Below are 21,130 nucleotides of genomic sequence, written 5' to 3'. Positions count from 1 at the left end.
CCCGGCGGCCCGGCGCGGCCCTGCACCGCGGCACCCTGCCGGCACCCTGCCCGCCCCGGACCGCGGGTCCCGGTCCCGGTCCCGATCCCCGATCCCCGGTCCCCGGCCCCCGGTTCCCGGCCCCCGGCCCCCGGCCCCCGGCCCCGGTCCTGCCCCGCTCCCGGCCCGTGGCGGACAGAAGACGCCGGCGCGGTTGACAGCCCAACTTTATTTACACCTCCGGTAGCGCCTCGGCGCGCCCCGGCTGCTCCCGCCCGCCACACCGCCCCTCTCCCGGGCAGAACACACTCACGGCCCGGCGGCCGCCGGGACTGACCGCCGGTCCCGCCTCCCGCCGCTCCGCCCCGCCTCGGGCCGTATAATTTAATTATCAACATTTCCAGCGGCGGACCCTCGAGCACCGCCCCGGGGCGGACCCCGGCGCCCCTTCTCCCGGCCCGCCCTGCCCGCGGCATCCCCGCGTCGGTCCCGGCCGGGCTGGCGGCAGCCCGGCGGCAGCAGAGGGAGCTGCTTCCATGCGCTTGCTGCACCGGCAGCGCTGGCCGTCGCCCGAGAAGGCGCAGAGGAAAGGGGGACCCGGCTGCGGGAGGGGTCACCCTGAGGGGCAGCGGGACTTGGGGGGGCCGGGGAGGGTGCCCAGCCCCGGCCTCCGCACCCCAGCCCTCCCCAGCAGCCGGCGGGCACCGGACCCCGGGTGCTTCTCGCAGCTTGTGGGACGGATCGCGGCAGGCCCTGCCAGTTCGCCGTCGCACCGCACTGGCGGGATGGTGGCCAGGGCCAAGCGGAGCTCTGCGGTCGCGGGGCGGGAGAGGGTGCCAAGCCGGAGGGCATCCAGGGTGTGAGGACGAGGGCATGGCGCGGCGCCTGCCCGATGCGGGCCCTGCTGCGAGGCCGTGCGGGCTGCCGAGGAGGCAGCGTGTCCCGGGGAGGGCGTGGGGGCAGAAGCGGGGCCGGCGGGTCCGTTCTGGGCCGTGGGCTATCGGTACCGGCAGGCCAGCGCGTTCACGTTCTTCACCACGTAGAAGCTCATGGTCAGCGGGGGGATGACCAGGGTGCGGCCGGCCCGCAGGGGACGAGGCTTTAGCTCGGGCAGGGTCCCGTCGTCCACCATGGCCAGTGGCTGCCCGTTGAGCTGGACCAACCTGCGGGACCAGGAGAGGGTGAGGGTGGTGGCATCGAGGACGGGGTGGCAGTGGCAGCCGCAGCCGCCAGCATCGCACTTACTTAGAGTGGAGCCCGTCCTTGCCGTAGGGCTGCAGCAGGTACTGGTGGACGATCTTATCCCGCAGCGTCCCCGCCAACTTGATTTTCTTCCGGGAGCGATGTAGGTTGATGATGTAAAGGGTGATGGACCCCCGGACGTAGTTGTGGCTGCAAAGGGGAGAGCGGGAGCTGAGGGGGACGTTGGCACATGCCCCGGGAGCAACCGCCTCCAAGAAGTGGTTTGGGGGTCTCTGCAAGAACTGGCCTCGTGCAGCGATCCGGAGGGGACGTTACTGTCCTGGCTGCCCCTCCACAGGGAGATGCCACCTCCCCATCACGAAGCCCAGCTCTGCAATGATGCCTTTTCAGTCTCCCCCTCCCCTCCTCAGCCAGCGGTGGCATGGCTCAAGGGGGTGCCGTGCCAGTGTCTGGAGCTAAGGGGGTGGCGGTCCCAGGGCAGCGCCCCCAGGGCCTCACAAGGAGGAGGCTGAGAACGGAGGGGAGCTCTGTGCGCAAGTGGCGTCTGCCCCCGCCGCCCTGGGCACCTAACTGACAGGTCCAGACACTGATCCTCTGTCCCTGCCTAATCAGGCAGCCCCAAACAAAGGCTATAAAGCACTTTGCACCTGTCAGTTACTGGACAAGGTTTCCTACCGAGCTGGAGGCATGTTGAAAGCATCTGGACTGTGTAAAGAAACAGACTCTCCTCCTCCACAATAGCAACTTGTGTCTGCGGAGGAGGTGGCCGCCCCCACCCCAGCTTGCTGGGGCGCTTTCAAAGACCTTATCAGCGAAACAATAACCAGGCCGGGCTCCCCGGCAGCGCGGCCCGGCGGGTAACCCGACCGACTGGGGGCCCCTCGTGTGAAATCCACTCCCTTGATCTCTGCTGCTGGGGCTGCTCGGCAGCCACCGCACCGGCCCCGGCCGGCCCCGTTCCCAGGCGCGGGCTTGCCATGACTTTCATCGGAGGCATCACTGTTCCTCTGCGCTCCCTCCACCACCACAGCAGCCAGAGCAGTGCCCGAGCGAGTCCCCTGGGAAGCCAACCTGCTTTGCCAGAGCCAAACCCTGGGCTCCTGCCCCAGCACGTCCTTAGTGGTCCCCAAGTCCTGGGGGTCCTGCTTATCCCTGCCCTGCAGCCCCCAGCCTCCCTCGCTCTGCTTACTTGTGATAGCTGGTGCAGTGGGCGTAAATACGGAGCTTGTCGCGAATGACTCTGCCGGGCCGGGGTTTCCTCTGGAGACCGGCCACATGGATCGCCAGGACCTTGGGACCGATGAGGCGCTTGTAGAGCAGGGAGAGCCAGTAGTCCTGGGGGGCAGAGGGGAGAGTCAGCAGCACAACGGTCCCCCCCCGACTCACAGCAGGAGCGGGCAGGAGAGGCTGGCTTCCCTGCTTACAGCCTAGCAAAATTTTGGGTGTTGGGGTGAAAATGTGTGCCAGATCTCTGCCTTGGGGTGAGCTTTTTTTGTGCAGTCCAAGCCAAAATGGCATTGCTGTTTCCAGGAAAGAGATTAAGGGAGGAATACATTGCTTTGCACATGCTGAGAGACACCGATACCCTCTAAAGGAGCTCAGCTTTTGGCTGGGCTGCAGAGCGTGGGGAGCGGCATGGATGCCCTTGCATGTTCCCACGGACCCGCACGTAGCCATGCCGCAGACCTGTGTACTAGCTCCAGCTGATGCACGCAGGATGGTGATGTCTCTGGAGCAGGCAGGCCACCCTCTAGCCCTCTCTCTACATGGGGCTGGAGCACACCAGAGCTCTCCGTGCTCTCCAGCTCTGTTCATGGCACACTGGCTTTGGTGACTGCTGAGGGTGCTCCACTTCCCAGAGGTATTTCTCCCATTTTAAAGCCTCCTGTGGAGTTAAGCACCCATGAACACAGCACAGGGAAGCTAAGCGCTCAAGAAATAGGAAATGTTTAGCCCCTGCACACATGCGTTAATGATGCAGCCTTTAATTACGTCACCACATACTACTTTTTCCCACAGGGCACAGCCTCGCTCGACACACAGGATGGGCCCCGAGCCCCAGGGAGGGGGGTGAGGCTGTGCGGTGACGGAGGCCGCTGCCGGCAGGGCCCCCCACTCATCCGCTGCAGAAGCTGGGAGGTGTGCAGTAAATGAAGCAGGGTTGTGGGAAGGGAAAGGGCAGGCTCAGGCGCTCGCCTGCGTTCTGCAGGATGAGGCTGTGGCCCTGCTTCTGCTCTGGGCACCCCGGCTGATGCCGGGGAGACAGAGCCTCTTGGGCTGCTTATGTGGGTGCGCTGGGCATCGCCTGGGTGCTGGGGCACTTTTACACACACAAGCACTCTGGATAAATCCCCTCTGCGCAACCCAGACTGGCTGCCCCAGAGAGACCATGTGCCTCGGGCAACTGTGATGATCCCCCAACCCCACTGGCAACGTCAAACGCCCGGCAACGATGGTCACACTTGGCACCAGGGACTGCTCTGCCCAGCAACGTCTGGCCCGTTTCCACTGCTGTTGTGGAAAGGAGCACAGATCAAGCACCCCATGGCCCTGCACACTGCCTGGGGAGGCACGAGGAAAACCCTGTGTGGTCAGCGTAGTGCCAGGAAGGGGTCTGCCACCCCAGAGGGGCATGTGGGGGAACTGGGGTCTCCAGGGCCTCAGGCTACAGGGCAGGGTGGGCAGGTGGAAGCACAGATCCCTTGTACAGGTACAGGTATCCATCCCACGGGTGAGAAGCCCTCACACAGCCACCGGTTAACCTGCATTTTGGATGAAGAGGCCAGCAGGTGAAACGGAGCATTAATGCAGCAGAGACTGGCACGAGGTGAACACCCGCCGGCCAGACTGAACTGCTGGCCCCATCCTCTCTCCAGCCCCGCTCAGCAGAAGCTGACCTGTGCCAGCAGCGCTGGGCCGGCCTGGCAAAGCGAGATCCAAACCCACTTCCCACTTTCTGGGAAGCTGTTGCCACAAGGCTGGAGAAAAAGCTGCCTCCTGCTCTCCTCTCACTGCTCCCAGCCAAAACCACGGGGCTTTGTGCCACACCAGCCTGGTAAATGTTTCCCCTGCAAACCCCGGGCCCCGGAGGAGACGCGAGGGTGAAGGGAGAGACTTGTGCACTCTAGGGAGGCTCAGGCTGTGAGGCCGAAGCTCCCGGGGAGGACGAGCTGCAGTTGCTCCATACCGTGGACACGTGCCTTCCCTGAGGTGCGTGCCACTGTCCCTGTGCCTGCTGGCTGGTGGTGCTGCCCCACACCCTGGGGATGTCCCTGCCTGCACCACGCTGCAGCGGCTGTGCCAGCCTTCCTCCGCCGTGGGAAGCTGTGCCAGCCCACCCTGCTTGGGCTTAGCAGGGAGAAGCGGTGCCCAGCACACTGCCGGCTCCCCGGTGAGCCACGGCGATTAGCAGGCGTCATTAGATGAGTAATTACTTGAGTTTATGTCGAGGCCAAAGGTGAGTACAGATCGCAGTGTTTAGCCGCACGGTCGTGAGTTAAAATAAATGAGTTCAGTGCCCCCAGCTACCTGTCAGCTCAGGCTCTTAGGTCTTTCTAGCAGACCCTGCGGGGTTTCTCACCTCCTCTCCGTATTTCCACTGATGAGATGCTGCTTTTGCCTACAAGTTATGGGAGCGGTAGAGGCCAGAGACATCGTGGCCACCCTCGAAATTTCCATATGGGTCTCAAGAGCTGTTCTGCAGGGGGCTCATGATGGCCTTGTCATGTTAGGGAGTTGGCACCAGCAGCTCCAGCCTCCGGCTGAGCACCCACCCCTCCAGGCAGGGTAGTTCCCTGGGGTTTGCTGCTTTGATGCCGGCATCTCTCTGGTCTCAAGGCTCAGCAGCAGCAAGGTTTGCAATGTGGGGGTGCAGGGAGCTGCCCAGCCCCACGGCCTGCCCCAGGTGCTGCCAAGTCTCACATGTTGGCATACACTCTTCCCAAGGGTGCTCTGACAAACCCTGCTCCCCTGCAGAGCTGGGGGAGCTGAGCCCAGGGCCCCTGCCATGGCAGCTCACAGGCAGAGCTGTGCCATTCAGCATCTCCTGGGCTGGGCACAAGGACAGATGCTTGTCTCTCTGGGAAGCATTGGCCACATTTTTCAGCTTCTGATCCAGCTAAGGGTACACAGCTTTTCTGGGAAAAACCGTGCAGATGCCATGAGACAGGTAAGGCAGGCAGCAGTGATGCAGGGTGAGCTGTTCTGCAAAGTGTGAGATGACCACGGCTGACCGTAGAGTATTTCGGTGCAGGCAATGCCCCCAGGGCAGCGTGGGGACTGACTTCTCCCTCCAGCATCTGCAGGAGGCGAGGGGAGAGTAGTGATTTTACCTTGCCTTGCTGGTAAAGCTAGCTCCACAGTCTCTGTTTCGAGAAGGATGTGGAAATACCAAAGAGAGTTCAAAGGAGGGCCAGAAAAACGACCCCGGGGCTGGAAAAGGAGTCGTCAGTGCCGGCCTCGAGCTCTTCAGCTTACTGCAGGGAAGCACTGAAGACAGCTGCAGCTTTTCGCGTCATCACAAGCCCACTTGCAGCAGGGGCCAAAATCATGTTACTCGCAATAAATTACCAGGAGCTGGTGACATTGAGCATTTGGATGATGAATTACACACACACCTAGCATTGCGGAAACAAACCTGCCGGGTGCAGGCACTTCACCCGGCTGGACCGATGCTCTGGGGCTGCTCCTACCACCGGCATGAACGAACCCCAGTTAAAATCACACCAGGGCTGCTGGGCACCTGCAGCTACTGGCTCCTGTTCAGACGGTGACCAGCTTGGGAAGCAGTTGCTCTTGAAAACCAGCTTGGCTGCAACCAGGGTGGCTTTTCCACCCATCGGTGACCTCTTCCTGGACCTCTGACAGCAGCTGGCACCCCTCCCATATGACAAACCCTGTGCGAGCGTGGCCCCCAGCCTAGCAGTGCCCAATTGCCCCTTGCAAAGACAAGTGCCCGCTTTGCAGCGCGGTGCCGGGCATCCCGGTGAAGGCAGCCCCAGCAATGCCTAGGGAGATAAGTGGCTCCAACCAGTGCAACCGCAGAAAGGATTTGGCTTTTGGAGTCACAGAGGGCTCCCGTTGTGAGGGCTTAGCCAGCAATACAGCTGTAGCGGTAGAGGAGGACTAGCAGACAGGAATCTGGTCTGCTATTAGTCCCCTGGGAATCAAGGGAGCCTTCTTGCTTTAATTACTTTGCAGGCCCATTAAGCAGTGCTGCCACTGCAGCCGTCAGAGCTGCAGGCGAGGAGCACCTGAAGGCAGAGCTGTCCTGCGCCTCAAGGAGGTCTCCTGGCTGGGACCCCTGATTTATGGGCGAGAGAGGCGCTTGTCTCAAGTGAGCTGATGTGCAGAGCTCAGGCCAGCCACATCTTCTGAGCTCCATGGGGCCAGTGAAGACACACAAGCTTTCTGCTAGACAGGGAAAGCCCAGAGGGTTCCACTTGATCTCTTTGCACATTTTAATTAATTGCAGGAGCTTTTAGAGACTTCAGCTTTTGGAAACAAGGCTGATTAGGCAGACCTTCAGACAGACCTACTAACCAGAACCTCCCATCTCAGAAGTCATCAGGAAGGGCCCAGGAGCGTATCCCCACGCTCTCTCCTAGAGGCAGCAAAGCAGCTTTACAGCCCGCCTGAGTTTGTTCAGCTCTGTGCTCACCACATTGAGAAGATGTTGCCATAACCAGAAAACCGGAGTAACGGAGCTGTAGCCCTTTGGTCTTCTGGGGGCTGTAACCGGCAAAGGCAGCCGAACTTCAAATGAGCAGGCTGCCGACCCTGCTGTGCACAGCCTCCTCCGGCTGGGGCTGCTGGGGCATGGCTCTCTGTCCCTGTGTTGCCGGCAGCATCAGCTGGCTGCTGCCCACCGTCCTCCTCTTCCTCTTGCCTATTCCTTCTTCTGAAGCTACACAAGTTCTTCCTCCATCCCTCAGGCGTGCTCAAGTTTCAACAGTCTGTTATAGATTGCTCCATTCCTGCACCTTCATCTGCGTTTTTCCACAGTCCAAGCAACCTGTATGGAGATAAGGGCTGGCTGGTCTGCCTTCCCGTACATCACAGGACAGAGAGGTTTGCTCTTTTATCCCTCTGCTGAGCCTGATGGCTTGTTTTTGGCAAAAGCATCTTCCAGAAAAGTAGTGATTGTGGTTGTGAGTGCTTGGAGGGACGGAGAAGCCGCCACTTCCCAGGGAGTCTGTTCCAGCGGTTAAACATCCGCACTGTTAACAATCCCACTCCTTATTTTCAGCTTGAATTTGTCTGGCTTCAGCTTCCAACCAGTGGTTCTTGTTCTTTCTTTTTCCACTAGATTAAAGAGATCCTCAGCATCCAAAGCTTTCTCCCTGCGGAGGTCCTTACATCCTGTTCAAACCACGGCTGGTTGTTCCTTCAGCAAGTCTGGACTTTATGCTGCTTTTAACATTATCCCTGAGTTTTATGTGCTTCTTGGACTGTGGGAGTTCGAGGCTTTCTCACCCAAATCCTGTGCAAGGTCCTTCAACAAGCAGAGTGGGGCAGAGCCTCTCCCCAAAGGGAGCTTTTTCTGAAGTAAAAATGACCAGCTCTGGGAGCAGGCACTGATGCTGTCCTCACACGCTCGCATGCACCCACCCTCAAGGTTGTGATCTGTTGGCCATTTTGCATGTGCACCCTCCTTGTGTGGAGGTCCTGAAGAGCTGAGGACTTGGTGAGCCGTCTCCTACAACATTTGCTGCCATACTGGTGCATTTTGCAGGTGTGCCCCGAGCATCACGGGGGACACTCCAGAGAGGGTCTGTGAATGGGGAACAACACTCCTCCTAGCCCCAAACAAGGGGGCTTCAGGTGGACTGGGCTGCCAGGAGCCAGTGGCACCAGCAGGGGAGGATGGGGCCAGCATGTACGGAGATGCTGCAGTGAAGTGGCTCCTTGTCTCTTCTCTCTGCTCTGCCCACACAACCCTGCCCCTTCTGGGCAGGACAGACCCTTGCTTTCATCCAGGCACCTGCACCTATGAAAGGATCAGCCGATGCTGCCCAATTCCTTTCTTGCTTAGCCTTGGTCCCTGCAGGTGCCCACCACCAGTCCCCCGAAGCTGCTGACGTCTCTGCCTGGCCAGCCGTTGCTTTCACTGCGCTGATCCTCTTCCTTCCTGCTCTAACGGCTGCGAACGCCTCATTTCACACCACTCTTTCCTGCATCGCCTTCCGCCTTCATATCTTCCCGGCAGCTTTCTCTGCTGGCAAGTGATCTATGGCTGAAGCGTGACATGAAGGACTGCCAGTCCTGCGCCCCAGTGCCTTTCAGCTAAGGAGGGAGAGGAGAGGAGGCAGGCACGGTGAGGGAGGGCAATGGCTCCATTAGCCAGGGCAGGAACAGCTCTGTGGAGCAGAACAGTTGCTGCTGTGGCTGTGTTGTGTGCTCTGTGTGCTTACACGGGCTTATGGCAGGCAGGCTGGCTCTTGTCTGGCCCTGTGGACTGAATATCTACTCATGGTTAGGGAAAGGAAACCAGGTCACCTTTTACAACAGCTCTGTGATAAGTGCCAAAGCGCAGCACATGGAGACAGCCAGGAGAGTTGCTCCCATCCCAAATAACCTGCTAACATGTGCGCACCCATGGCCTCAGAGAGCAGCATTTTCATCCACCGGTACCGGCAGCACCTCAAGCATTGTGTTTGGGCCAAGCATCAGCCATTCATCCTACAGCTCAGGGTCTCTCCCAGCTGTGCCAGCAGCACAACCCACCAAGGCTTTGAAGAGCATCACGTCTTCCCAGCCTTCGAGCCACTGCACCCTTTGCACAGCCCCTCTCTGTCGTCTCTGTCTCTTCCTCTCTTTTTCTCCATCCTGGAGAAAGACCAAATACTGACATTAAGGCAAAATTCCTGCTGTGGGAGCGGCAGCCACAGGAATCGCTGCTGGGCACCAGTGGCACTGAGGGGACAGCCTGCCAGGCACTGGGAAAGTGGCAAGTGGGAAGCCGTCCTTGCCTACCACTGCCCTTGATGAGCTGGCCCCCAGCCAGCAGCCTCCACCTTCCCGGGGAGCTGAGCAGATGGAGGAACAGCCAAACCTCTCTTTTGTCATCACCTCTCCCTAACAGGGACCAGGCGATGGAGGCCGCAGGAAGGGAGCAGAGCTGCCGGATCAGAGGGCTTGGAAACCAAATGCAACTTCTTTGCTGTTTTCTGATCTTCTGCTGCTTTTCACCACAACGCTACTTCCCTCTGCTCCGCTGACAAGCACCAACGCATACTGGGAAGAGTCTTGCTGTCCCATCTAGCACGGTGCCTCTGGGAGACATGGGCAGTGGCTGTGTCCGTCCTTCCAAGTATGAGCCACTGCTGCCGGTCCCAGACGGAGTGTGTCTCTGCCCCAGTCTCTGGTGCAGGAGTAGCAGCCCAGCTCTGGGTCTGCACATGTCTTGCAGCTCTGGCGGGTGGGTGCCAGAGCTGCTAGCCGCAGCATAGCTTTGATGTGTTTGAGAGTCCAAGCATACACACTTCAGAGATGTTTTTTATGGTGCACTAAGAGGGAAAGGCCCCTTAACCCACTGTGACAGCAAGCAGAGTTTAGGCGCTTTAAATCTGTCTCCTTGTTTGTGGATAAAACGAGGCTCAGAGCAGACTTCGAGCTCCTGGAAGGCTGAATGCAGCGAAGGTGCGGAGAGCTGAGGATGCTGCAGTCCTCGAGACATGGTATGATCATGGCTGAAAGGACAAGGCAGTACAGGAGATGCCCTGCTCAGACCCACTTCAGGTGCTCATGCGGAGGCTGGCTGGGAGATTTCTGCGGGACACCATTTCTACTCTGCCCTTCAGCGGCCCATGCTCTGGCTTGACATCTCATGGGAGAGCCTTTCCCCCACACACCTGAACTGCCCAGGATTTCATCCCTCCCTCCTGCGGCCGGAGCAAACATCCCGTACAGACAGCTCCTGCCTGTCCTCGCCTCTCCCACCCCTTCCCCATCTGCAGGCGTCGCTCCCGCCAGAGCCAGTGCTCCAGCGTGCGGGGCAGATGGGGGTGCCAGACACCCGCGCGGCAGATTTATGGTCATCAGGAACAGTTTCCATGTGTGTGCGAGCTCCATTGGACCTGCTCCCTCTCCCCACCCTATGTCGCTCCCAGGCTTGGGACCATGCCTCTGCCTCTGCCCGTGGCGGCACATGGCAGACTGCAGCCCGACCTGGCTGCCCTCTCCCCGACAGTGACCCCAAAGCCGAGGGTCCCCGCCGGGGGGAACAGCAGCCGCAGTCCTACCTCTGCCAGCTCGGCCGGCTGCGTGTGCGGAGCGCGGTGACTCAGTGCTGGGCGTGCAGATGGGCCGGCACAGCAGCGGGGCTGAATTCCCCCGGCCCCGCAGCCAGCTGGCCGGGCTTGGCGGTGGGAGCGCAAGCGCTTTCAGGAAAGGGCTCTCTGTACGCTTCCCCCTATGGATGCCGGGTCTCCTCTTCACCTCTGGACGCTGCCCAGCTCAGCAGCCGGGCAGCCACCGGGCGAGCAGCCGGCAGGGTGGGGATGGGCGCAGGTGGGTGAGGACCTGCGAGGGGGCGAGGGCCCCCTCCTGCGCAGCGCAGGGGCGGGAGAGGCACCGTCCAGGGAGACGGCTGGGACCTCCAGCTGCAATTAGCAACGCCTCCGGCCAAGCCAGCTCAGCTAACGAGCGCACCGGGGAACGCGTACGTGCGGCAGGCAGGAGCAAGGCCGGGGGACCTGCTCCCACCCCTGGCACCCGGCACGGCACCCCCCCGGCCGGCCCCTTGCCTCTGTGCTCCCGGAGATGGGGGGCCCAGCCCATGCCCTGCCAGGGAGGTGCTGGGACAGGTGGGGCAGGCACCATCGGCACTCAATCGCCGGGCTCGCACCATGACTCTAGGGACCCCAAGGGATGCTGGGGATGGCGGCAAACTGGCACCGAGCTCGTTCACAGCAGGGCTTTTACGAAAGCCTGGTTAGGAAGGGGACAGCTCACTAAGGACAGACCCGATCCGAGGCCAGGGTCCTCCCTCCTCCAGGACAGGCAGTAACTTTCCCATTGAGTTCCAGTGCCTTCGGGCTAAGCAAAGCAGGTGAAAAATCACCCACAGCATCCAAGCGTCCAACCACAGCACCGTCAGGCACAGGCCTCCACACCGCTGTGATGCTTTCTCAAGGATGCCATCAATTCACAGGCAATATCTTACTGTCTTCTACTACCACAGCTGAGCAGGCAGCCCCTGCCATCGCTTCACCCTGTGATCCCTCTGGGCCTTTCTCATGCTGCATATGAAACCTAAACACAGAAAGGAAGTTTTAGTATCTACCTAACCCTGGAGAACCAAGTATCTCACTGTCCACAGTCTTTAGGACAGGGCCCAACAAGAGCCACAGTTATCAGGAAATGGAAGTCTGGATTTCAGCTTTGGCTTTTCTGTGGGGTTTGTGTTGCTCGGGCTTTGCCTAGAAATGCACCCAAGTTTTTCCATGGATAGGTATAATCTTACAGCACTGTGTGTTAAGGGAGCAGAAGTCACTACCAAGTGGATAAAAAAGAGGCGAGTGCCACGTGGAAGAGCATTCAGAAAGGTCTTTAACATGCTGTAACAATCTGAAGAGAAAGCTTACACCTAGCTGGGGGGCTCTCCAGTGAAATAAAAGTATTGCATCCCTCTGGACTGTTTCAGAGAGATATTAAGGAAACAGAAATGGAGTATGTACACCGCATGCCTGAAATGAGCCTAGAGCTACTAAATGCCAGAGTGGCATTTCAAAGACACTGCCATGTGAAGAGTGAATATCAGTGCTGCTCCTGCCCTCCTTTCCTCTGCTCCTCACTCCCACACGCATGTACGGATGGGTTTAGGTGCAGGCAGAAGACTGACGTACCTGCAAGAGGCTTTATTTAAAGGGCTTCAAGCACAAGCCCTGACTATTATACAGCTGGCTGCCCCAATCACTCAGGAAGAAAAAGCACTCCAACCATACATGAAAATGTTCTCTCAAAAATAACAAGGCATTAAAATGCTTGAGCTCAGTTGCATTAAGGTAGGCTTGAGCATTTCTATTCCCCAGCCTAATAACATCTGTGCTAAGGCTGGGGAGCCTCATGTCACCCAGTTTCTCCTTCTTTGCTCCCCATTAGTCCAGCAAGAGAAACCCATTTCCTCAATTCTGCACCTGGAAGGAGGCTCAGAGACATGGCCTCACCTTCCCCTGCCACAGCACCTGTCCCTGACATGGAGCTTTGATGGCATCATCTCTGAGGAGAAGGTGGATAAGCAATTCTGGCAGCCAGGACAGGCACGCAGAGCTGCTCTTTCATGGGTGAAGGACCTGGATGGGGATGCAAAGGCCGTGTCCCTTGCAAGATGCCCCAGAAGCCACACGAGTTCATGAACGAGCTGTGTGTGGAAAGCCCAGAAGAGATGTGAACATCTCCCTAATTTCACTGTGAAGCTGCAGTGCCCCTGGGCCACACTGCTGCCACCTGAGACCATTTTCGGGGAACCAGTCTGCATTGCACCAGCAAGCCACCACGGCGCAAAGCCAGGGATAGACTGGCTTAAACCTCCGCTTTCAAGGTTTCACTGCATCCCTGCCTGTAAGCAGCTATTCCCAGGTGCTCTTGTGTTTCCCACCGAAATGGCCAGAGTTTACAAGTTTATTTTCAAACCAAGCCTAAACCTCAGAAAACACAGAGCAACCCCCACCAGCCTGCCCAGGTATGCTGCCCAGTGCCCATGCCCAGGGGCAGCCATGCTCCCTGCTCACCCGACGTGCTGGTAGCCCTCGCTAGCTCACAGCATGGCCCATGACAGCAACTATCACCCTGCTACACATAGAGCGGCACAGTGATTTGCCTGCTCCTTCCCCTGTACATAACAAATCCCCCCAGCGCTGCAGTCCTGGGGGAGAGGCAGAAACATCGTGATTTAGAAGCTGATACTCCCACAGCAGTGCCCACCAAGCAACCCCCGTTACCTGCATTCACTGATCCCCCAACATGGCACCCACACCACATTTTATGAGCTTCCTTATGCCATCCACTGTAACATGCCCTAACAGAGACAGTACTAATGTGAGCAAGACCAGCAGCATACGAGGGACCCAGCTGCAGGACAGAGAGGAGGGTTCGCGTGGCAGCAGTGCAGTGCTCGTAAGGTGATGAACTACAAATCACTTGGTTTTATATGGGAAACTCTTTAGCACAAGGATGGAGAGCTGTATTTGCATCACTGTGCCATCCCTGGACCACGCAGAAAACCCTCCCTGGACCATGCAGCTACCCAGCACCTAAAGACACTGCTATAAAAGGCTCAACTTCAGCTCAGCATCCCCAAACATGCCGAACTCTTCTCTGACAAGCAGGGATCGGCAGTGGCAGGGGAGGAGGAGGAGGTGCAAAGGCTGCTACGGGGAGCCCAGCCCTGGCTCCCGGCTCCCTGAGGAGCTGCCAGCCTGAGCTGCGATTGATGCTGCAGTGGTGCAGCCCTTCTCTCAGCAGGCAGCTGCCTCACGCCCAGCCGGCGTGCGGAAACCTCTTTGTCGTGGCAGCTAATGAGCAGATTGTATTTCACAGCGCCGCGGCCTCGCGCAGGTACAGCCAGCGGCTTTCATCTCCCTGGTAGCTCCCACGGGAAAAGAGTGGCCACTGCCCTGCAGAGCAGGTCACAGTCCGGTCTTGCTGGGCTTTTTGGTGTTTGCAGCTTTTAAACCCTCCATCGGTTTGCACCTGCCTGTAGCTCTTTTATAGCACAGGAGTGGAGGGAAAGGGCTTGGGGAAGCACCCACCGGAGTTTGTGCAGGAACACAGTGGTGGGACGTGGGATCAATACTGAAGCACATGGGAGAGCGAGGAAACGGCCATGAGGCAGGGTGGCATCTAACTTCTGGGAGACTTCTCTTTAAAACAACAGCAAAATCCATTTTAAAGGCTTCTATTGCATTTAACAGCCCCGGGTTTATTCCTCTAACTCCTCCCCTGGCTTTAATCCCGCTCCTAACTGCATGCCTGCTCCAGCCGCTCCGAGGCCACTGCCCCAGCTGTGCCGGCAGAGCTGGCCACGGGCCACCCGCTGCCCCTGCTGTGCTGGCAGAGCTGGCCACGGGCCACCCGCTGCCCCCACGCGCCTGGCGGGCAGGAGCTGGCCTGCCCCAGTCCAGCCAGGAGAAATCCAGGGGGGCCCTGAGGCCCTGGGGAGGGGGGGGGGATGTGGCTTGGCCAGGGGAATTGGCTCTTCAGAAGAAATCCATCAAGTGCTTGCCCCAGGCTCAGATTCATCTCAAACACAGTTCAAAGCCCCCCAGGCTCCCCCCAGCCCAGGCCCCCAGAGCTGGCAGGTACGCTTGCCAGAGGGGTACATGCAGGAGCAGCCCAGGGTGCTCCAGGAGATACCTGCACAGGCAGGGGACCGTGACCTCCCACTCAGCAGTTCACTCTCCAGAGCCACCCACCAGGCCATGCTGGGAGGGTTAGCACAGACCTCGTGTCACCGACACCTCCTGCATCCTCCCCCGACACTCAGGGATGCTGTCGTGGGGATGCTGTTTTCATAGGCTGAGTAGGTACAGCCGACGGAGATGCAGCTCCGTCAGCCTCTGCCTCCCTGCAGCCGCCCCCCCGAGATCCCGGCGCAGCATCAAAGGCAGATTTGCAGCGGCAGGGTTGTGCACCTCTCTGACACGGATCCCCAGCCTGCCAGCAGTGTCTGCTCAGTCATGGACCCATAAATCCTTTCCAGGGGAGATGCAGAGCGCCCAGCCGCTCTGCCAGGCTCTCCGCTTACAAAGCAGTGTATTTACTAGCCCCGCCCCGGAAAAGGAAACCTGCTACTTTTAACAGGGTTTTTCATATGGTGTCTTTATCAGCACCATGTGTGCTGGGAGTTTCCCCCAGCCCAGGCGTTTTTGAAGAGCGAGGGATGTTGCGGGGCACTGGTGAGGACCACTGCTCCCTGTGAAGCCAGGAATGCCCTTCAAATGCCCTTCACCTTGGTTTCTAGAGATCTGAAGTTGGGTGCTGAGGCTCCAGCCCGGCTTTCCCTGGGCCAGCTCACCACTAGTGATCCAGCTGCCCGCCCCGTGCCGTGTGTGGTGGTCCTGCCACATCACTCCCTCCCTCCAACTCTGCAGTCCTCACTGGCACCCCTCAGTGGCACCAGCCTCCCTCCTGTGCTACCGACCCTGGGTACTAGATGAAGTTTCAGCTACAGAGGTATTACTCTCCCATCTGCCTCCAACATGTTGCATTTGACGTGAACTAATGTCTCCTATTAACACTGCAAGAAACAGATCTGGAAAAATTCATTTTCAAGCAGAGTTCAAACAGGCCACAAGGAGAGAGTCCCCCCAAAATGAGTGGGGAGAAGCCAGCACCAGCGCAACACCCCCAGGCAGACCTACCGGCAAGGGGTTGAAGTTCTGGTCCACGAGGTGGTTGTGGCCGTGGTCGAGGAAGGAGTGCCGCACCACGACGTCGATGCCCTGGCTGGCCAGCAAGCCCAGCGTGTTCAGCCACCTGGGGACGGAGGGAGCAGAGTCAGGCCACCGCAGGGGGACCGCCCGGCCCCAGTGGCACAGCCGTGCTCTGGCACACGGCGTCCCTTCCAAGCACCCGACCTGGTGCCTGCTCCCAGCACCTGAGCTGAAGCCTTCAGATGGTTTTGTGAGCTGGCTATCAACCAGCTCCCACCATCCCTGCCCCAGCAAGCCTGCGTGCCTCTCCACCCACCACAGCCACCTCTGCCGCAGCTGTGCCAGACCTGAGCCGCTGCGTGCACGCCAGCATCACAGCCCTGTGCCCAAAGCCTGGGTGCTCCCCCAGCCTGCCAGCACTCTGCACCCGCCACCTCAGCAGCGGGACCGGACCTTTGCACCAGCCTGTCTCCTCACACCCCCCCAGGGAAAGTCTTCAACCCTCACAGCCTGCCACAGCCCTGATACCCTGGGCATGTCCCCGTGCCTCCCCACAAAGCCTGGATAATCTTCCTCCAACTTCTGTGATCACAGCCAGCTCTGAAGATCTGAACTGGGGCTTTGCAGCAGGATGCCTGTGCCACGGGGCTGTGCCAATAGACAAGCTCCAGGAGCTAAGAATCGTTGTAGCTTCAAAGAAGGAGAGGAAATGGTTTCCAGAGCAGAGCCCTGCTGAGTGCTTCCCTGGGCAGGTGCCCTGGGAGTGAATGCATGCAAGGACGTGTGGATGCCGCCTGAACCAAAAATGCAGAGCGGGAGGAGGCCTGGGCAATCCCGAGCTGCCGAGTGATGCAGCCTGTCAGGATGCCAGCCCTGGGGTCCCAGAACTGGCGTGCTCAGATCACACCTCCCTTCCAAACCCATGCCCTGTAGGCACACCGTGGGTACCAGTGTGGGATCCCATGCAGTCCCCTCCTTACTCTGCTACCCTGTGTATGCCAGAAGCTGGGTCACCTACAGGAAAGCAGAGCTGAGGAGGGGTAATAGGGATGCTACAGAGAAGATAACAGTGCCCAGGCTGCTGGGGAGTACCGAAGGGGGTACAGGTGGGGTCTCTGGGCACAGAGCTGGCCCTCTCCTGGCTGCAGCGGCTTTGCAGCACCCAAGCTGCACCCACAGAGCCCATGGGGGTGGCAGTGCCCTGACACCGGCAAGCCGGCGTAACTCACAGGAACCCGGCCGCATAGGAATCGGAGAGGTTGTTCATGCCTCCGGCCGAGGTTGTGCCAATGCCTTCCAGCCAGATCTTCTTCCCCGGAGTGTACGTGTTCACTACCTGTGCAGGAGACAAAAGCAATCAAAATGACTCCCACGAACCTGTGATTTAAAGCCAAGGCAGACATCTCCTGTGCTATGCCCTGGGAAGGCTTACAGAGACCTTCAGTAATAGTACTGCTGGGCAGGTAGTGCCTGCCTGGCCCCTGGCATGGTCACTAGGTGTCTTCACCACGGCTGGGTGGTGGGAGACTGTTCCTCACTCTCTCCTGCCACTGCCACACGTCCACTACGCGTCTTCCAGAGCCGCTCCAAACATGCCCTCCCAAACATGCTCTCATGCTCCCAAACCCGGACCCCGCTCTTTCCTTGTGGTCTCCCCACGCACTCCGTCCTGCAGGCTGCCCTGCTACATCACCCCAGCTCTCCATGCCCCCAAGCAAGGTGGCTGCCGGCCACAGGGAGCACCTAAGCCCCAATGGCTCTATGGTGTGGGAGCACTGGGACATGCACTGGAGCCACATGGAGGAACGGTGGGCAGCTGAGAAGAAAGCAGTGGATGCCCCTGGGCATAGGTAGAGCCAGCCCCATGGCTGAGCAGGGGCTGCTTTGCAACCTGAGGGGTCCCTGGCACAGGCGGGACATGCAGGTCCGAGCACACTGGCCCACCCCTTACGAGGCTCTAGCCAGCAGCGCAGACACTCGTGAGATGGCAGGCGGGATGGGAGGGCTCGGGTGGCTGGAGCTGCCCTCTCCCAGCCATGAGCAACCCCCAGCACCGCGCAACGCCCCATCCTGTCTCCTGCAATCCCACTTCTCCAGGCCGGGTGACAGGCTCCTGTGACCAGATGTCTGCAAACCAGCAGCCCAAGGAGTGCTCTGCGCAGCCTGACGGATCCTGCCCCATTAGTGAGGAGAGCTGGAATGTGCTGGATGGACTGGGATCCCTCAAAGATGTTAAATACGCCAGCTCTGGGCTGCCTCCCACTCACAGCCTGTGAGAGTCGACATCCCTGACTGAAGCCCCAGAGGTGTTGGCATCCTGCCTGTAATTATCTAAGCCCGCCACCTTCCCCTGTCGGAGAGGAAGCAATAAAACAGGGAAGTGGACAAGCCCAGCTGCTCTAATCAGCCCCGGCAGGATGCACAGACTCAAAGCCAAGCTGGAGGCTATTAGCACCCAGCGCTGTGCTTTTGCTCAGCCACACTGGCATTCCCGGGAGACCCCTTCCCCAGCCCTGCCCTGCACAGACCAAATCCTGCCCTGTGGGTGCGAGGGTTCCCCCAACCCACACCGAGGGCAGCTCCTTGCTGCCTCTAGTCTGGGGATGGATGGGGTTCTGCTCCCTTCCCAGCGGGTTCTCGACCCACAGCAGAAGTGGGACACGTGCCACCACTTTTGGTGGGGTATTGTACCCTCAGTGGAAGCAGGGTCAGCCAGGGCCTCTCGCTTGTCCCTGCGGTGATCCCGCTGGCTGCCCCGCCATGACTGCCTGCAGCAGGAGGATCATCCGCATGCGTGGATGATTCCCAGCTTGTGCCAGAGGACTCAGTGAGCAGCTCGTCTCCTCCAGTTTTGCTCTGCCGACCCTCACATCCCCTTTCTCAGGGCCTCTTTTGAGTTGTTTACTCATCCTATGGTTTCTCCCTGCAGGAATTACAACAGTAAGACATTGTGGTGACTGGTATGGTGTGAAAACCTAGACAAAACGGACAGACAGACATCTCCTCTAAGTCCCTTAAGCCTTCCCCACTTACTAGGTGTTCCTTATTTCTTCTGGAACTGACAGCTGAGTGGGCCAGTCACAGCCCTGGCCCCTGTATCAGCCAAAGCAGGGGGACACTGCGAAGCCCCTGTCCCCTACCCCGCTGCTAGAGTTGTGAGCCAGGTCACCCCAACCGCTGGGGAGAGAAGTGCTTGCTGCAGGCTGCGGTAGCTAGGCAGAGCCAATGGGCTCTGACAGAGCATGCCAGCAACAGCTGGGTTGTATAACACAGTCAAAACATGATCATCAGGGAAAAAAACCCTGTTGTTCATAATGATCATGATTCTTCACTAGTGAAAATCACCCCGGAAATGCAACTGTCACAACTTTGCAAGCAACGTTTTTAGGCACTGTGAGCAAGTGGGGCAAGATGTTGCAGTAGGAGCCCCCTCCTGAGCAGGCACGGCCCTGGCTGTGTTTGGGACGGCTTGGTACTGCCTGGCTGCTTCTTTCTCCTTGTTCTTGGTAGCCAGTTTCAGAGGATACCCATCTTACATGCTGCTCCCTTCAGGAATGGACAGATGGGAGACTCAAGCCAGTCGGCTGCTTTAGAAAGGCTTTGCACAGCAGTGCTGCCCCTGCCCCGTGCATCCAGCCTGCATCCCAGAACACTGGTGCAGCCCACACCACACCGCAGCCTGCAGCCGCTTCCCTCCCGACGCACTGCACATCCCATCCCGGGGCCAGGCATCATGCTGCCTGGTCTTTCCTCCCATCCCCTGCATGAAGGCTGGCTGCATTTAGGCTGGGAGCACAGCCACCCCCAGCAGACACCTGCCATCCCTGCCCCACAGCAGCTCCCCTGGGAGCACATCGGTGCTGAGGCCAGAGCCCCAGCCACCAGCTGTGCCAAGGTCGGGCACTATGGCCACAGTGCCCCCTCGTCCCTTGCAGATCCTTTGCACTCACGCACTTTCTGGATTTTCCTGATTTGGTCAGAGAGCGTGTCTAACAGGCGCGTTTTCAGGAAGTCCGTCACTTTGGCCACTCGGCCATCAATGTAGTAACTGGAAGGAAAATAAGAAGACAAGGATCAGACAGCTGGGAGCAGCTCTGCCCCAAACCATGTCCTCCCGTCCTGCTGCTGCCCCATGCCAAGAAGCCTCCTCTGCTCCTGGGGGCGGGGGCGTGTCCCTTCTTGCACCCTGCTCTGCCCTGGCAGGTGCTTTCAGTCTCCAAAACAGGGTGTGAGGTGGATGCACCCTGAATGCTGAGCATGCTGCACTGCACAAACCATGGGAAGTTTTGCACTTTCTTTACTGCTGGTGAAACACTGGGAGCAGAACGCCAAAGGCTGGGAGCAAAATGCCACCCACAAAGGCTTTGCAGCACCTTCTGCACTGTTCTCATGGAGACTCCATGGAAAGAGACCCTCCGACACGATGCCTGTGATAGCAGCGCCTGGGGTCCACAACCAGGGAGATCTTCGGCTCACCTGGCTCACCCCATCTGTACCCGTCCCCCATCTTACGGACACACTGTTTTCAAAATGCAGATAAGCCAGTCAGTCCTGGGCCCAGTATCATTGCTATGGGAAAGACTGCTTTTATGGGATGGCAAAACAGAAGATGCAAATCTAAAGGCTGAAACAAAGGGCTCCTTAGCCACAGGAGGACACTACAGGGACACCAGGGAGGAGAAGGGTCCTGAGCAGCAAATACCCTCTGAGACACACTGGAAATTGCTGCAGTAAACCCTCAGGAGGGGATGGGGGATGCTGCCTGTGCTCCCAGCCATGGGAATAACTGCATCACTCTGCCTGCTTTATGGAACACTCTCCATTCAATAGCTGGTCTGCAGGGGCAACTGCACGGAGCCTCTTCTGGTCTGAGAATCACAGTTGCTCATGGATGTCCTGCTGCAATAACAACGCTTCAGGCTAAGCCCTGATGGTGTTTCTGAGCAAGGATTAGCGACTGTGGGGTACACGGGCTGAGGACCTATGGCACCAGAGTGAGCCCTGCTCCCAGCACCCCTGCACCTTCCTTGCTCGCTCTTCCAGCAAAATCCACAGCTGTACCTCCCACACAAGAAATGCCGTGGCCATTACCTGCAGGGGAAATCCTGCTCTCACAGAAATCCATTCTGCCCTGGGAATGCCAGGGAGTGGTTCCCATACAGAGGGCTGATTCCTGCTCTCCATGTGCTTGCTTATATAAAACACAGCTATAGTGCTGCCAATCATGATGTGAATCATCTGTCCCTGGGTGTGAGAGGAAGGCTCTGAAACGCCACAATACCACCTCCTGGCTCCAGGACATAAGGTGAAGCAGTCTGTCCTGGAGTGCAAATACCCTGTGGCTGGAAGTAATCCCAACTGGTTCCTCCCGAGGAAGTGTCTGGGGCTGGCACCTCTGCCCCCATGCAATGAGCAGTGGCAGCCCTTGTACATCTCCCAGAGGCTCCTCCCAGCCTTGCATGGACACCAGGACGTCTGCTGCAGCATGCACTGGCCTACCCCTGGGACAGCCATGTAGCTGATAAATAGGTTTTGCAAGAGAATTACAGCATCTCTAGTGGAGGCTGGCAGGG

At 58.8% G+C, this 21,130-nt stretch overlaps 1 protein-coding gene across 1 annotated transcript in view; it reads right to left on the bottom strand.

Annotated features, from left to right (window-relative positions):
• Positions 1 to 227: 227 nt before the first annotated feature.
• Positions 228 to 21,130, bottom strand: part of HPSE2 (heparanase 2 (inactive)) — a 113,659-nt gene continuing 92,756 nt past the window's right edge. Inside the window, exons 7-12 of the mRNA XM_049810782.1 lie at positions 19,512 to 19,605; positions 16,787 to 16,893; positions 15,546 to 15,660; positions 2,372 to 2,517; positions 1,225 to 1,371; positions 228 to 1,142 (exon numbers count right to left, since the gene is read on the bottom strand). Of these exons, the coding sequence (XP_049666739.1) occupies positions 977 to 1,142; positions 1,225 to 1,371; positions 2,372 to 2,517; positions 15,546 to 15,660; positions 16,787 to 16,893; positions 19,512 to 19,605 (775 nt within the window). The 3' untranslated portion in view covers positions 228 to 976. The remainder of the gene's footprint in view (positions 1,143 to 1,224; positions 1,372 to 2,371; positions 2,518 to 15,545; positions 15,661 to 16,786; positions 16,894 to 19,511; positions 19,606 to 21,130) is intronic.

The sequence above is a fragment of the Accipiter gentilis genome, chromosome 9, assembly GCF_929443795.1.
Source record: "Accipiter gentilis chromosome 9, bAccGen1.1, whole genome shotgun sequence".
Lineage (NCBI taxonomy): Eukaryota > Metazoa > Chordata > Aves > Accipitriformes > Accipitridae > Astur > Astur gentilis.
Note: the sequence above shows the minus strand (reverse complement) of the source record. Positions and strands in the feature narration are given on the sequence as shown.